This window comes from Cebus imitator, unplaced genomic scaffold (genome assembly GCF_001604975.1).
Source record: "Cebus imitator isolate Cc_AM_T3 unplaced genomic scaffold, Cebus_imitator-1.0 Scaffold416, whole genome shotgun sequence".
NCBI classification, from domain to species: domain Eukaryota; kingdom Metazoa; phylum Chordata; class Mammalia; order Primates; family Cebidae; genus Cebus; species Cebus imitator.
This window is the reverse complement of record NW_016107731.1, coordinates 960,886-978,641: the sequence shown is the minus strand read 5'-3', so window position 1 is coordinate 978,641 and position 17,756 is coordinate 960,886. Positions and strand designations below refer to the sequence as shown.

At 42.2% G+C, this 17,756-nt stretch overlaps 1 protein-coding gene across 1 annotated transcript in view; it reads left to right on the top strand.

Moving 5' to 3' along the window:
• Positions 1-2,807: 2,807 nt before the first annotated feature.
• Positions 2,808-17,756, top strand: part of AGBL1 (ATP/GTP binding protein like 1) — a 401,609-nt gene continuing 386,660 nt past the window's right edge. The window contains exons 1-8 of the mRNA XM_017509472.2: positions 2,808-3,042; positions 3,968-4,035; positions 8,748-8,864; positions 10,103-10,683; positions 12,212-12,295; positions 13,214-13,300; positions 16,181-16,329; positions 17,540-17,627. Of these exons, the coding sequence (XP_017364961.1) occupies positions 2,808-3,042; positions 3,968-4,035; positions 8,748-8,864; positions 10,103-10,683; positions 12,212-12,295; positions 13,214-13,300; positions 16,181-16,329; positions 17,540-17,627 (1,409 nt within the window). The remainder of the gene's footprint in view (positions 3,043-3,967; positions 4,036-8,747; positions 8,865-10,102; positions 10,684-12,211; positions 12,296-13,213; positions 13,301-16,180; positions 16,330-17,539; positions 17,628-17,756) is intronic.

Here is a 17,756-nt window from a genome sequence, read left to right as displayed (position 1 = left end):
CCATTTGGAAAAGATGATCAGAGGGCACAAGGCGAAGGAAAGATAGTAGGGGGAGGACTTAGAGCGTTTACAGGAGGTTAGGCAGGAGATGTTGATGGCTTTGGCTACAGAGAAGCAGAGCTGGAATTTAAACCCAGAACTTCATGTTCTTAGTCAAAGTCCTTTCCCACTAAAATGCCTTGCTTTGTTATCATGGCGGTCATTACCAGGACTCTCCTCTGAGTAGCTGTGACTCCTAGCATCTGCTTGCAGACTCTTAGGAGACTTTATGAAACTAAGGAGGCCTTCTTTCTTCCCGCTAGCTAATTCTAAGTGCTTACTGTCAGGCGCTTTGCCTACCTTAATGCATTTAATTCGCACACAACATTATGAGTGAGGTTGTGTTACTATCTCCACTTTGCAGATGAAGAAGACATCGTGGCACAGAGGAGGCTATTAATTTGCCAGGGTTATGAAGTTAGCAATCTTCAGTCCAGGATTAAAACTCACATAGTCTGGCTCCAGGACCTGAGCAGTTTGCTCTTACTTTATCCTGCCCATATATCACGCAAGTAGGGTAATTATTATTCCAAAGCTAATTCAAAGATGTTAACTGTGACGGAAGCATTGAATGTTTTAAGCATTTTCATATTTCATCATCCCTTCCAAGTAGCAGATGTGTTATTGAGAATGATGGGAAAAGGGAGCCTAAAATCTCACCTTTGCCTCCAATTCTGAGACATTGGTTCTTAAGGATCCTGTTTCCTGGAGTCTTGTCTTTTTCTGACGTATAGCACAAGTACCAACTCTGCACTTCTAGGAGCCTGAAAGCAAATGCCCTTGCCTCACTTTGTCTCGGCCCTGCACACACCTATCCATTGAGGGAAATGTTGACAAATGAATTCAAGAATTTCTGTTACTTTGAAACTAACAATCTCTGCATTCATAAGTATTTCCCCTATAGTGCAGCAGACAGCAAATACAGCATGATTCCTAATGCCTTGGGTTTTATAGATTTTAATACTTCCTCAGCCTCCAAAATCAGTTCATGGTATGGCCCCGTTTTTCAGAACATTTGAACTTGACCTCATGCTTTCACTTACTTTTCACTTGTACCATTCCACCAAAGAAAAAGACACGATTACCTTTTATCATCAAAGACCATCACAGACATACCTGGGTTCCAAAATGCTGGCATTTTTGACTGAGTTCCCTGGCTTGGGCTGGCTCTATGTCTACCAAGGTTGGAGCTTAGAACATTATCTCTGACAAGCCATCTCCTTCACCCTCTTGCTTCCTCCTTCAGTCTCTGTTTTATTGTTTTCCCATTATGAAACTCTTGAGATCGTTTGACCAGATCAAGGGGTGAAACAGCTTCAACTGTTCATTAGCCTCCATAATGAATTAGCCAAAACGAATTCATTTTCCCCTAAGAGTGTTTCTGGCTGTGCATTCTGAGGCTGTTGATTCAGGACACCTGATTGGTGTGACTGGCGCACATTGAAGAAGAGAGAACAGTCTTGATTGCATTAAGACATTTCATTTTGAAAGTTGGCTTATTTAAGGCTGGGCACGGTGGCTCATGCCTGTAATCCCAGCACTCTGGGGGGCAGAGGTGGGTGGACCTCCTGAGGTCAGGAGTTCGAGATCAGTCTGACCAACACGGTGAAACCCTGTCTCTACTAAAAATACAAAAATTAGCTGTGTATGGTGGCAGGTGCCTGTAACCCCAGCTACTCAGGAGGCTGAGGCAGGAGAATTGCTTGAACCTGGGAGTTGGAGGTCGTAGTGAGCCGAGATCGTGCCACTGCATTCCAACCTGGGTGGCTGAGCAAGACTCTGACTCAAAAAAAGGAAAAAAAAAAAAAAAGAAAAGAAAAGAAAAAAGTTGGCTTACTTATATTTTGCAGTCATTTTTGCTATTTTTTCCCTCCATGTTCTTTCACGTGGAAGTATCTGTAACGTTGAGTCTAGAGATGTCACAGTTCAGCAGCTCCACAGACATCCTTGCTGCGCGGAGGTGGGTCCTTAGCATCCACCGTCTCCACTTCTGTGACTTATTGGCCTCAGAGCTTGCTGCACTTTTTGGTAATAGCAAACTGGGGCCCCCACTAGTCACCTTCCTGTACCAAGTCAGTAGACAAAACATTTACAGAGATAGTGAAGAAAATGGTTGTGTTTTTGCCAAAGAGAAACTGAACTATAGTCAACTCTGTCTCTCAATTTAGTGAACTTGTTCTTACATTTTTCACAGTGTCTGAGAAGAAGGGTCTTGTCATGTTCTATCAGTATCAAAATGTTACATCTGCAAACCCAATTTTTCTCTGATTTGGGAAGGTACCAAGAGGGATCCACACTGTGGGCTTTGAGAAGAGGCATGTAATTTAATTTAGTTACTTGGGATTCACTTAGTCTTTTCTTCTGATTTCATGTTTTATCTTTTTTAAAAAAATATTTTTCTCCTCAGAAGACAGCTGAAAGAGAAAAGCAAGACTTCTATCAATTCAGCTGTTCATTCCCTAACATAGGCAATAATTCACAGTGACACATGGGTGGCTGAGAAAGACCGACCTCCTCTTCCCCCAGCTATCCTGAGCAATGTCTTGCCTTAGGCGCAGCATCCTTTGAAAGAATTTTAAGTCTATATTCAGACCGTATTCATTGCAATGGTGTATGAAATGTGCAAGAGACAGAAAAGTGCGGATTCCACGTTAGACAAAATTCTGTGTTAGAATGTTCAAATTTGACGTTCTACATTAAGGCTGTTTACGGTCTGTCCATGTAGGCTGTGTGTAATTCGTTAGCTGAAATACAGCTAGGAGACTGTTATGAGCTGCGTTACAGCTAGGGGTCTGTGTCCAGATGTCGACGTCCGATATAATCTTCCCTTTGCTCAGAACTGCCTGGGTGACAAGAGCATGGAGCCCGTCATTTCTGTGGTGCTTCAGATCCTGAGGCAGTGCTACCCTAAGAGTCCTCTACCCTTGGTCACAGCCAGCAGTGCCTATGCCTTCCCAGTCCCCGGGAGCATCGCGTCTGAACCTCCACATGATCTACTTGAAGGTAAAATAAGTGGGTAACTATGACCTTTAGGATGAGTTTTTGCATTTTGACAATGTTTCCCAGGAACGTGGATGAAAACAGAATTAGTTGTTTAATAGGTCCCCCATAATTGTCCATTAAGTTAATTAGAGACATAGATGAAAAAGCAGTTTGTATTTTTGTAAATAGGGTGAGAAAATACCAAGCTCACTTATTTTGTTCTTCATTATTAACTGTTTGTGCTTTGCCTGGTAGCTATCAAATGCTGTATAGTCATCTCAGCTAATTAAAAAAAAAAAGTCTATTCAGAATCCCATGATTGAATCTCTGAAGCATACTGACTGATGGTGGAATTAATTTGCCCTAAGGATGAAATATAAATAAAATTCTTGTTATTTACAACTCCAGGCTAGTCATATTGGAATATTTGAAAGTATTATTATTTAATCTCTAGGAAGATCTTCCTGTCAAAAGATCCTAGTATGAACAGGTTTTCTATAGGCATAATTTTACCACAGTGGTACAAAATGCCTTCTATAACGTCCTTCATCAAAAAATTAGGGGCCCAATCAAGGTCATATTTAAGTTATAACGCATTTTGTATGTATGTGATCTCTAACTTTGGCTGTGCTCTTTGCATAATGCCTCTAACTTTCATGGGATGATTCAGAGTGGTATTCCTGTGTCGTTTTATTCTGCAGTTATTTTGCATTCAACGTGGGATAGCTGCTTAGACTTTATAACTTAGTGCCCTGACTTGCCCACGTGTACACCATTTATACCTACCAATAAGTATTCCCGTGTGTTGGGATTTTGTGTTATTAATATTGCACCCCTTATTTGAGAGAGGAAGAAGGAGCAAGAACCACTGTGTGATGAACATCTAGATCCTAAATCCCAGGCAAAGGGGCAACCTCACTCACTTCACCTCTTTTCCCCCTTCCAGAGGATTTTGAAGATGATGGTGAGGAGGAGGTGGACAAAGACTCTGATTCTGAAGATGGAAAAGTGGAAGTATGTACACCAGCCCGTGCTTCTAATGATGTCCATATTCACATCATGCACAGAAAAATATCACTTCCTATGTTTGCCCAAGCCCAGTGTAAATTTTAAGAACTTACTTTAGTACTGCCACTCCAGTGGTAGCGATGCTCAATAAATGACAGCTACTGTTATTGATTTTCAAGTTGTCATTTTCATCTTGGTAGGTCTGGTACAATGTCTCGTAAAGCCAGAGGCTATCCTGTCCTTTATTAAGACACCGATATTCCATTCATATGAGCTTTAGATACACACTTAACACCTGGAGTTGGTGTATTTAATAAGACCATTTAAAGACCCTAGAAAGATTTTCCAGGATGCTTTCTAGTAGATCTCGTCTGTCTTCATATGTCACTCTTCTTATCCTTTCTGCATAGGGTTGTTGCTTGTACAGTTCCACTGACATCAGAGTCTGTGAATTGTTTTCCCATAAGTTGCACAGTGCACAACCTGGCCAGCAGAGAAGTGCTACTCTTTGGGCTCCCTCCCAAAAAGGCCTATCCTATAAAACAGAGGTTGGTGAACTTCTTATTAAAAAATCCAGTAGTAGCCAGGTGCAGTGGCTCATGCCTGTAATCCCAGCACTCTGGGAGGCCGGGGCAGGCAGATCACGAGGTGAGGAGGTCAAGATCATCCTGGCTAACACAGTGAACTCCCCCTACTAAAAATACAAAAAAATTAGCCAGGCGTGGTGGCACACGCCTGTAGTCCCAGCTACTCAGGAGGCTGAGGCAGGAGAACCACTTGATCCCGGCAGGTGAAGAGGTTACAGTGAGCAGAGATCACGCCACTGCACTCCTGCCTGGGCAACAGAGTGAGACTCTGTCTAAAAAAAAAAAAAAAAAAGTCCAATAGTAGTTATTTTAGGCTTTGTAGAACACACAGTCTTTGTCACAACTGTTCAGCTTTGTTGTAGCACAAAACAGTTATAGACAATTCGTAAATAAATGGACATGGCTGTGTTCCAAGCAATCTTTATGTACAGAAATAAGCAATGAGACATAGTTTATGGATTGTTTTTCTACAGCAAGGTTTCTAGACCTTGGCACTCTTGGCATTTAGACTGGACACTTCTCGGTTGTGGGAGGCTGCCCTGTGCATCGTATGATGTTTGGAGGCACCGCTGACCTCCACCCACTGGATATTAGTAATGCCTACCTCGTTTCCCCCCAGGCATGAGCCAAAAGTATCTCTAAGACTTGCCAGAATCACCCCTAGTTGAGGACCACTGCTCTAGAATAAGACTTTGTCTATGAATTATAATTCTGTTTCCATTTCTGTTGGTGGACTTGCACTTTGACAAATTCCTTTAAGTTGCAGTTTCTTAATTTCATCATCTATAAAATAAGACTCAGTAAATTAAAGTAAATGCTGCCTTTTATGACATTTCCTGGGGATGAAACTCAAATTTAAAAAATCAGTTTTCTCCCCTCCTTTCCTTTCTCTCCTTCTTTCCTATCTGTCTAGAAAGAAAGAGGCTTTTGAGTTTTCTATCATGACACTCACTGACCTTGCTGATGGTAGCAGCAGCAGACACGGACTACCTCTTAGCTACATCTGTAGGCTTAGACTGCTATTGACCGTCTGGTGTTCTTTGGGTTTTGTTGATAAATAGAATCATTTCTGAAGTCATCGGTAGCAAATTGGTTCTTTGCTGTGGCTTGGTGGTGCAGGCTTGTGGAGTATGTGCGGAATTATTTGAATAACACTGTGCTGCTGCAGTCATTCATCAATGCCACTTCCCCTCCCCTCTTGCTTGCTCTTTGATAACTGAATGTCTGATACCGAGTGTCACTCGCCCCATGTATCTGATGGGAAGGGACCGGGTGCATGACAGTGCCTGATGTCCCACAGCATGGGAGGGAAGGCATTCAGATACTTTCCCATGCTCTGCAGAGGATGAAGGGGTAGGGTAGAGAGAAACCTAAACAGGCAAATAAACTCAACTGGGAAAGAAGCACAAGACAAATTGGTAAGGGCTTGAAAACTGTTCATCAAAAGGCTTCAAGCCAAGGCAAGAAGGTGAGAAGTCAGTGTGAGCATGAGTTGTAGAAATGGAGAGGAACATGAGAGTCAGGGCTTGATTTGGAGGCACAGCAAGAGCAAGGAAACTGGTGCTTCAGAAAACTGGGTTTTCCCCAGGGAACGCAGCAGCATTTACTGCCAGAGGTGTGAACCAGAAGTCAGGCATATTTTATTTCTGGTCACAGAACTGATCTGGGCCTTAAACCTGTGGCCTTCCCATTTGACAATCTTAGGTAATAATTGAGACCAGCCTCTTAAAAAGAACGATTAAGAGGATCTTTTATCTGTAAAGGGTCATTAGAGTGGAAAGTAGGGTGGTGTGCTTTGATTGAAAATTGCCAAGGTCAACGTATTAGATGTGGGCTCTGTTCACATACACAAGCATGAGACTCAGACAAACTCTGAAGAAGAGAATGATAAACAGAGTGAATTCAAGCTCTCCCTTCCTTCTTCCTTCCTTTCTTTTTAATTTTTTTATTCCTTTCAGGCACTTTCTTGGGTATGATCCATATGCAACATGCTGCATTCTTGGGTATATTAACATGAAACACAAACAGATAAGACGACGTAGTTTTTATCTTCAAAGAGTTCACATCTAGTGAACTTGGAGTTTGTCCCTATTAAGTGTTAAAATCACCACCTTCAGTGGAGTGGTGAGCCCAAATCTAAGGCAGCCAAAAGACAATGTCTAAAAGGTCCATCCTATGGAACAAGAGCCAGAAAGCATTACCTGGATTAGGTAGGTACCAGGATTCCAGTTGGTAAAGGACTGCCTGGGATGCTGTGATGACACAGAAGCAAGTCCATCTCCAGATTAGTATAAATGCCATTTATAAGAAATACAAAAGGAAGTTGCAACCTGGCTGAGACTAAGCTCCAGAACTTTGAAGGTCAGAAATAGTCTCTGTCACAATGATTAAATTTTGCTGTTGCACTGAGAAAACAGCCATGACCAAATGAATGAATGGGTGTGGCTCTGTTCCAATAAAATTTTATTGACAAAAACAACCAGTGGGCCATAGTCCATTAATCCCTGCTCTAAGGCTAAGTGGGTCGCCTAGTCACATGTGGAATGAATTAGATTGCAGCTCATGGGTTGCATGACTCTTTTCTGCTCGGATGCACTGGTTGGAGCACAACCTTACTGGTGGGGACATTCTTCCCAGTGGCCTTTCAGATTGTGTTTCCATTAGTGCCACCCTGTGCTATGGCTGAGTTTGCAGTGGAGGGAGTGGAGACAAGCAGAAACTGATAGATAAAGCTGGAAAGGACAAGAATGGTGGTCATGGATTTGATCATGGTGTGTACTATACCTGAAATATTATTAAGTGAAGCACACGGGAATTACTTTTCTTTTAATTTGAAGTTTGGGGAAAAATTGTGAAACATAGATGGACTATTGCATTTCTCCCCCTTGGATCAGGAATACAAACATCTATTTTCCACATTTATTGAATTTAACCTTTCAGGACTGCCAGGTTTTTCCTTAACTAGTGAAATATACTTGTAAAACACATGGCATGGGTTTTTCCCCTCTCTTTCATTAAGGAAACTTGACCTAGGTTGTAGAAAGATGAAGAGACTGGGCTGGTTGATTCCTGGTGTCTTTTCTCTGTGAGACCCTACAACCCTTGGTATTCAGAGGAGAGTCACCATCATCATTAAATTGTTTTGAAATGATGATCTATCGAGAATAAAAAAAAAAGTACCTGGGATTGTTCAATCCAATAAGCAAAAGACTGGCGGTGCCTTGGTAAACTTTTAAATATGCAAAGGGATAAAGGTGCAGTTGGAGAATACCAGCTCCTCCCCAGATCTCGTGAGGATCGATATAATTTCTCTCCTACCTATTTTTCAAATCTCGTCTTCTGCCATCTTCCTCTTAATCTGTATGCATCAGCCACCTTCTTTCTGAAAGCAAATTCCAGCTTTTCCTTCTGCTAGTAATTCACTTCTAGGCCTGCACGTCCTTGGCTTTTTTTGTCATGTAGGTTTCCGTTGAAACATTACCTCCTTGTGAGTCCTCCTCAGGTCTCCGAATCTGAACAGGCTCTCGTTCCTCAGCCTTAGTCATATCAGTCTGTTTCATCATTTCAAGGGCAGTTATCCCTGTTGAAAATTAACTTATTCATTTGTTTACTTTGTTCTTTACTGTTTTTCTTTTCTCACTAAAAGGCAAATTCCATGGAAGCATGGACGTTTGTCTGTTCTGTTATGACTGAAACCTCAATACCTAGAAGCGTACTTGCTCACAGTAGGTACTGATGAAATGTTTGTGAAAAGATTGACAAACCTAAATGACAACGATAGATAAAGAGTGACAGTAATTACAATGAAGTTGATGATAGTGGTGATGAAATAAGGAATTTATTCCATCATGTGTTTCACTGATTATCTAGTTTATATCATTTGATACAAATTTTTACTTCTGATGAAGGCTGATAAATACTGACATACATGCTGAGACAAGTTGTTTATCTTCTTTTTATTTTAAAAATACAATCCGGCATAACAAATTCTTCACTGGTTAAGCTAGTGCTGTAATTTAGAGGCTAGAAAACCACGTCCTAAGATTCTGAAGAAGCACATACGTATCTTGTCTTGATGCTTCTCAGGGTGAATTTCCTGATTGTAACCTCTTCTATGAATATTCCTTGTAGGATGATGACTTGGAAACAGATGTGGACAAGCTGAGTTCCAAACCTGGTCTGGACCGGCCGGAAGAGGAGCTGATGCAGTATGGGGCGATGTGTCCTGAGCTCTCCTGCAGCTCTGAGGTAGGACCCGTGCTGTGGTTCTGATCTTTGATGTTGTATGATGGGTTCTTTGCAGATCCTGGGAGGCCAAACCAGGGTGTCCGGATGGAAAGCATTGCTCATCATTAGCTATATACTTCTGGGCTCTTCCTTAGAGAAAAGCAAAATGCTAAACAAAATTGGGAAAAGGTGGCAAAAATGGGAAAAAGTTAGGATGTATGCAAGGGCTCTTCAATCTGACACTCACGCTCAGGATGGATACTCAGTCATGTGCTGCATAGCGACGTTTACGTTGATGATCGACAACATACACCACGATAGTCCCATAAGATTATAAGACTGTATTTTCACTACATCTTTTTATGTTTAGACAGACAAATATCATTGTGTTACTATTGCCTACAGTGTTCAGTATGCTAACGTGCTGTACAGGCTGGTGGCCTAGGAGCAGTAGGCTACACCATGTAGTCTAAGTATGCAATAGGGTATACCATCTAAATTTGTGTAAGCACACCCTGCCCCCATGCAATGAAAAACAAAGAAAAATTCATGATGATTTCATTGTTCTCATGCCAAAGTGGGGAAATTGTCCTAGGTGGCTTTTTTGAAGTGGACATCCTGATTTCAGGCTTTCTTTGTCAGTTAGAAACAAATTGAGAACCTTAGACCCGGTGATGGTAATTCTGTGTCTAGTTGCTGCCATGAATATTTTAGACTTGCTTTTTGATCTCCATTATTTTCTTATGGCTCTTAGAAATAAATCATGAATTTGGCTACATCTAAGGGTATAAGCTAAGTCACGTGTACAGAAGGGAGTTAATATATTCTATTTGACTTCAGAAAGCAGGCAGCGATCAGTAAAAACAGTTTTAGGAAAGGAAATTTCAGTGTAGTATAAATATTTTTTTCAAATAAGCTGAATTATCCTCAAGTGAAAGGTACTGCCTTGGGGTGCAGTGAGGCCCCCATAAATAATGGTTTTTCAACCAGATTATAATTTAGTGGGAATCTTGAAGAAGACATTCAAATACCATTGGACTAGACCCACCAAAAGCCCCTTCCAAACATAGTGAGTTTCTTTGATTCTGTTATTTATTTGACTCTTGAATGTTAGTCTTTCTTAGTTGACCTTGGAAAAAGCTTCCAAATTCACAGGATTTATGCTTAGCTCTGTGCCCAGAGAGTAAGGACAGGGATCAAATTGTGCTCCCTATCTGGAAGGTCACACTAACACATCCTATTCCATTTTGAACCTGAAGGAACTGGAGTCCAAACCTAGAGATGATTTGAACCCTGAAAAGACTGAGTTTGCCAATCACCACCACATTCCGACGGCTGCCTCCTCAAAGCAGCATTGCTTCAACAAGGACCAAAGTTCCTGTGGGCAAGAAAGAGAAGATGCTGTCCGGTCACCTCTTCTGTGTATGGTGAAGGCGGGAAGGTCCACTGCGCATCTGGGATCCAAAGGAAAGCCTGTAGTGAACCCGTACCAAAATGTGCAATCCAATCATCTCGGGAGAGATTCTTCTGAAAGTGAAATCTCTGACATTCAGGATTCCCTGAAAGCGGATGCCTGGGACGTAGATGCAGTTTTCTGCCAAAGGATGGATGCCTCCTTCTCCAATTCCAGTAGGACTGCAGAAACTGTCCAAGTAATGGATAAGCTTCTGCAGACACAGCCGAAGCGTGTCCCTTTCCACGATCCCTATCTTTATATGGCCAAAGCCAGAAGAACCAGCTCTGTGGTGGACTTCAAGATGATGGCATTTCCTGATCTCTGGGGACACTGTCCCCCTCCTGCCACCCAGCCCATGTTGGAACGCAAATGGGGAGTCCAAAGGTGATGGTGCTGCTGACTTGGGAGCTCTATTTTTTCTGTTCTTTGGTAATTTGATAAGTGGAATGGTTTGTACAGATAATTCTATTATCTATAGAAAAGTGGGCATTAATCAGGAACATGGTAAAGCCTGTTGGGAAACTTTGGCCAAACACCCAAATTTTCTTCCCTGCAAGGACATTTCAGGATCAAATGTGGGGTAGTGGTAGGCATGCATTTTCTGATGAAAACTTCCTTGAATACATCTAATACAACTCCTTATCCTATTTACCTTGCAAACCACTGTCACAAAGGAAGATCATGCTGTTTCTCCAAATCCTGGGCTCCTTCCTCAAAAGTAGGTTTTCAGAAAAACCAAGAGCTGATTATTTGGGACCTTTTTTCTTGTTTACCGCAAATTGGTATGAGATCTCTTGCTAATGGAAAGAAGGTGGTGTGCCTCCATTCCACAGCCCCAGCTTTGATGGACCCTGGCTTGGTTTGGAGCAGTTTTGCTGCTTCACAGAGGAGGGGATGGAAAAGACTTTCTCCAGGGAAGAAACACTGGATGACAGATTATTCCCAGAAGGCAGGAAAGGAAGCTTTACCTATGACTCAGCATATTGAGAATAAAATGAAAACTGCTAAAGGCAAAGGAAATATTATTTTCCTTGAAAAAAAAATGTATACACATACCAAGTCAATGGAGCAAAGTGGGCAGACCAGAAAGAAATTATTCTCTTGATAGGAGGGAGACCCCCAGACTGCTCCCACTTGGGTCCTGACTGACATCTCCCACCCTACCCCCTGCACTTTATCTGACATGCTCATGTTTTTGAGAAACTGACCACAAGGGCCATTGTAGCGCCATCTCACCCCTGCATAGAACATCTTCCCTCTAAGCCCAGACCTCATGCCTGACTTTTCCCAGCCTTCTCTCATGCCTCTCCTATGGACTGGGTTGGAAATTCCGATGGTAATCTGAAAGACCTCCTAAGCTTTCTTTCCCTCTCTCAGTTAAATATCACAGATTTTGGTGTTTCTTAGACAGAAGAATGACCTCAGCCTGTTGGATCAGGCAGAGCCCAAGGAACATAAATTGCACAAGGGTATGAGGCTTATTGGAGCCTCCCAAACCTTGAAGACGCTAGCAGCTAATAATCCTAATGTCTTCCTTCAGACTTCCCCAGTGCAGACTACCCTCTTATTCTCACAGCTAGAAAAGTTCCAAAGTCCCCTAACTCAAGTGCCTTTGATACAATTCTTTAAGCCAAGAATTCTCACATTACTACCGATGTAGTGATAACCAAAATCTAACATTGCAATTCCTACATTCCTACTTCTCAGTGCAGTTTTATTTTTTGATGAAGGAAGAGAAAGAAGGAGGGCAGGGCTATTTGCACTCTCTGAGCTCAAGATTGAGGCATTATTAAACTTCTCTGTGCCTTCATATTTCTCCAATGACTCCCAGAGTTCTTCCCAGGTGATTATAGGATGAGTGAGCTAAGGAGGGAAGGCTGACCCTTAAAATGTTTTCAATTTTCTTTTTCAGGATCAGGATATTTGAGGATATTCGGAGGCTCATCCAGCCAAGTGATGTTATAAATAAAGTTGTCTTCAGTTTAGATGAGCCTTGGTAGGTAGACTTGTGCATCTGAGGAATGCGGGACCTGGAGAATTCTGTTAATGGCCTGAGAATAGACATGTTTGCTGTTAGTAATCTACTCTTCCTCCTAAACACAGCATGATGGAAATTCAGGTTAAAGATCTGTAAGAGAGGCTGGGCGTGGTGGCTCACGCCTGTAATCCCAGCACTTCGGGAGGCCGAGGCGGGTGGATCATCAGGTAAGGAGATTGAGACCATCCTGGCCAACGTGGTTGAAATCTCATCTCTACTAAAATACAAAAAAATTAGCTGGGTGTGGTGGTGTGTGCCTGTAGTCCCAGCTACTTGGGAGGCTGAGGCAGGGGAATTGCTTGAACCCGGGCGGTGGAGGATGCCGTGAGCTGAGGTCATGCCCCTGCACTACATCCTGAGCAACAGAGTAAGACTCTGTCTCAAAAGAAAAAAAAAAAAAAAGATCTTAAAAAATGATGAGTTCGTGTCCTTTGTAGGTACATGGATGAACCTGGAAACCATCATTCTTAGCAAACTGACACAAGAACAGAAAATCAAACACCGCATGTTCTCACTCATAGGCAGGTGTTGAACAATGAGAACACATGGACATAGGGAGGGGAGCATCACAATGAGAACACATGGACACAGGGAGGGGTCTCTCTGGGGGAAATAGGGGAGGGACAGCAGGGGGTGGGGCGTTGGGGAGAGATAGCATGGGGAGAAATGGCAGATATAGGTGATGGGGAGGAAGGCAGCAAACCACACTGCCATATGTGTACCTATGCAACAGTCTTGCATGTTCTTCACATGTACCCCAAAACCAAAAATGCGATAAAAAAAATCTATAAGAGAAAGCTTATCTTTAAGAATCATCACCCTGTTTTCAAGAGTAGCCATAACACATATGTTCACATGTTCTTTATTTCATTATAGGCCTTTGCAAGATAGTGCTTCCAATTGCTTAAAGTTCTTCTCCAAATTTGAATCAGGAAACCTTCGCAAAGCCATCCACGTGCGTGAGTAAGTAAGGAAAATCACAGGGGGTATCTCTTCGCAGTTCATGAAAGCATGTTGTCACTGTCTCTTCCCCACGCTCTGTTCAGTGACTAGTGACCTCACATTGGTAGCTTGAAATCAGCCATGGTGGGAATATTTATATCATAAAAACTGGCAAATGGTACAAGTGAAGGTTTTCGTCACAGAGAGTCATTTGTTAAACATTCACTAGTACACCACTAGGGAACTCACGGGTATCATAGCTGAGTGAGCCATTCAGTAGAAGTGAACTGTTATTAATGTGTCTTATGCTTCAAGTAATGGGTCCATAGTTGGGTTTGAGAGCACTTTGATGCCAAGGCTGATTCTGTTGACGTGGAAGGGCACATGGGCTTGCTATTCCTGAACTTCGCCACGCCTGTTGCTCTCATTCCTTAGGTGGCAAATCATGAGATTCCCAGAGAGAGGTGAACCATCCTGCCTTCAAGGGAAGATGCAGTACCGTGCTCTCTAGCAGAACCTACAGATGGGCTCTCGGTAGAGACGGATATCACAGCCAAGGAAAATCTAGGGCTGTACAAAGTAAAAGGAAGGAAATAAAACACAAATGAGTTTTAATTCTTTTTCAGTTTCAGAAGAGACTTCTGTTTTCACTATGTTAAAATTCTTTCTATTATAGCAGTGTGGATATATTTCCCATATACCAAAAGACAACATATATGATTCGACTTCTATGGGTGAACTTCTGAAAAAGCAGTCCAGAACAGATAATGGTGTGGTGGCCATAGACGGACACCAGGGCCACTTCACCACCTTCCAACCAGGAGACTGAGCAGGTTTCCTAACTCACTCCATGCCTTTATTTCCTTGCTCACAAAATGAGGACAATAATTGCACCTACTTCTTAGGGATTTCATGAGAGCTAAATAATACGCTTAAAACTCTTTTAGTAGTACGTGACACATGGTCAGCACTAAAAAACCATGAGTTCGTGTCCTTTGCAGGGACACGGATGAACCTGGAAACCATCATTCTCAGCAAATTGACACAAGAACAGAAAATCAAACAGCGCATGTTCTCACCCATAGGCGGGTGATGCATCTTCACCATGGTTGGAGCTCAGAACTCAGTGTAGCTGGGACCTCCTTTATATCCACCTGAGGATTCATTTTTGAAGGTTTTCCTTTTTGGGGGAGGTGAAGGGTGATCCTTTTTTTTGTACATAAAATATCTGAAGGAAGCCCAACATACAGAGACAAGTTTACCGAATCAGGCTAAACACGAGAAAGACAATCATGTCAAGACTCATTCTCAGCCTTCTCTGGGTTGTCGGCTTAGCTTCCACTTCTTCCTGTAGCTCCTATTTTGACTCTTCCTTCTCTCCAGGTATCATGTTCAAAGGATCCAGGAGAGGAGACCTGATTATGAGTCTCCTGGTGGGACAGTTATCAGATCAGGATGTGCCCAAGCTGCTGGGCCCGCTCAGGTCTTTTTCTCTATACATTTCCCTTGGACCAGAGTGTAAAATCCTAAATTCATCAGTTATGACCAGGGTTATAGAGAAATGACAGTAAACAAACCTATTCATGGGTAAGGAATTTTTGTGATTACTTTTTGGAGAGAGCACTGTGGGAGTAGCAGACAATTTGAGGATCATAGCCTTTCCAAGTAGCTCTTGTGAGTGCCACTCGGGGGGTTATGCTTCATGTATTGGGTGGTGGTTCAGTGGTTAGAGTATGGTGCTCACAGCGACAGTGTGAGGGCTGGACTTCATCAGATAGCTCTGCTCTGCAGCTGTCTCGTACCATGCTATAGCCTTTCGTAAATCTCACTACACAAAGCCATTCACTAGGGGTCCCACGTGGGAGAATATGAATGCATTGGGGCAAAAACATTATCCTTTTCAGAAGAGCAACTCAAAGAGAATACCAAGAGGACGGAACAACATTTTTAAAAATAAAATATCCTGATAATGTTTAAGTCAAAAGTACATTGCTAGTTCTGTTGCTAGAGATCAGAAAAATAATAACCTTTGGAGATACAGCGATGAGGGTATGATCCCTGAGGTCCTCTTGGGGTGCTGGAAATTTCCGATATCTGTGTAGTAGTCATGCAAGTGGTTTCAGATGTAAATAAATTCATTGAGCTGTATATGCAAAATGTGTGTATTTTATAGCATAGAAGTTACATCACAATGAACATGGAACAACCCCTGCATTACTCGTGTAATTCATGTTTGTTGTTTTGCTGGGGGATTTATATTTACTAGTTATTTGAGTTTTATAAATAGCACCAAAAGTTTAGACACTTCCATTTTCCAGATGTGGAAATTGAGGCTCGAAAGTAATGCTGATCATCAAATAGCAATGGTGTATCCAAACCGGATGAGGTTGAATTTTCTCTGGTATAAAGCACACTTGCATTTTTTCTAGCTAGATAAAAACTTCATTATAGTTCAATACAAATATATGCTAATATTTTCAAATAATAAAAAGACTGGAGTTGGAATGTTATTAACACGAAAGAAGTGTTAAATAGGTGATAGATATTTCAGTTACCCTGATTTGATCATTACGCATTGTATTATTGTGTCAAAATATCACATGTACCCCATAAATAAGTACAACTATTGTGTATCCATAATTTTTTTAAAAAATTTAAAAATATACACTACTGTGTAATTGACTCTTCTAATACAAAGAAGCCCCCTCACCTCCACAAATTTCCAAAACCTGTACCCAATATTGTGATATCAGGATGATAAACAGTATAAGTCACCAGCTAGCTGAGATCCTGGGGGTTAGATCTATATAGCCCAGAACCTGAAGCATGTAGCTTCTCAGTGTCTCAAGGTTACCTTAAAGTCTTTCCGGACAACCCTCCAGCCTTGCTTCTGATCTACAGGTTCGAGTATGACCTGTTGGTCAATGCGGACGTGAACAGCACCCAGCACCAGCAGTGGTTCTACTTCCGGGTGAGCGGTATGCAGGCGGCCATCCCTTACCGCTTCAACATCATCAACTGCGAGAAGCCCAACAGTCAGTTTAATTATGGTATGAACTCTTGGGGAGCAGGGGCTTTCCCCAGCATGCCAGGAATGAAATGATTTCTTGACTGTTTGGATTCAAAGAGCCTTGCATGGGCTCAGAGGGTTTGAATTTGGGTGGAATTTTGGGTTCCCAGGTGTGGCAGGCAGGCAGTGGCCCTCAGCGGCACGCTACTATTTTAGGGGGGAGGGTGGGCATCCTCACTCTGCACATGTAATATCCTCTGCTTCCGGATTCCTTTGCTGTACCTTGAATTTTTTGAGGTTGGTGAGTTCTATCATTTATTCCTCCTCTCCGTCTCCTAAGTCCCATAGGAGCAATTATTTTGACCTGCTTGTCACTAGATAGGAGAACAATAAAATCCAATTGGACGACACTGATTTACATTCTCAGAAAGCTCTTGAAGAAGTTTAAATTCTCCCGAATACCCATTGCCATTTTGGAGGAGATATTAAAGAGAGAAAGGTGACTAGCAGCCTGCATTTATTTCGAATATTTCGAGGAATGGAAATTCTGCATACATCATATGCTAATTTACTGGGTGGCTTTGAATGAGGAATAAGTATTCCCAGGTGTCTAGGTCCAAGCTCAGGATACTGCCTGTACTTTGTGGTGAGTGAACAGATTCTTGTGGGTATGAGAAGAGAAAATATGAATCTTGGCATTTATATTCGCTTTGTATGGCGGTTGTAACAAATTGTCACAGACTTGGGGGTTTAAAACAAGACCAATTTGTTCTCTTACAGTTCTGGAGTTCAGAGGTCCAAAATCATTTTCTCTGGGCTGAAGTCAAGGTGTTGGCAGAACCATGTTTCCTCTGGAGATTCCAGGGGAAAGTCCATTTCCTTTCCTTTTCCAGCTTGTAGAATCACATGCCCTACATTCCTTGGCTTACGGCCCCTTCTTTCATCCTCAAAGCTAGTAGTGTTGCATCTTCAAATCTCACTCTGCTTCAGTCACATCGCATCTCTTCTATAGTCAAACCTCCCTCTGCCTCCCTCTCATAAGGACATTTGTGTCCTTATGAAACCTCCCTCTCATAATCACACCATCTCAAGAACCTTAACTTAATCGCATCTGCAAAATCCCCTTGGCCATATATAGCTAACTGTCATAACTTCCAGGGGTTAAGACCTATGTATCTTTGAGGGTCCCTATTTGGCCCAGAACAACTCTCTTTTCCTCATGGATTAATTCCTTTTCTGATTTTGTGTAGGGATGCAGCCCACCCTGTATTCCGTGAAGGAGGCTCTTCTTGGCAGACCCACCTGGATACGGACAGGCTATGAAATATGTTATTACGAGTAAGTTAGAGTGCTGTTAGCTTCCTTTTCTCTGTCCTGTAATTTTCTCTCAATTTCCTATTTTTCCATATGGATCTTATAAACATCAGCAATCTGTGCTTGTCTGCTAAACTTGTTGTCACTCTGTCC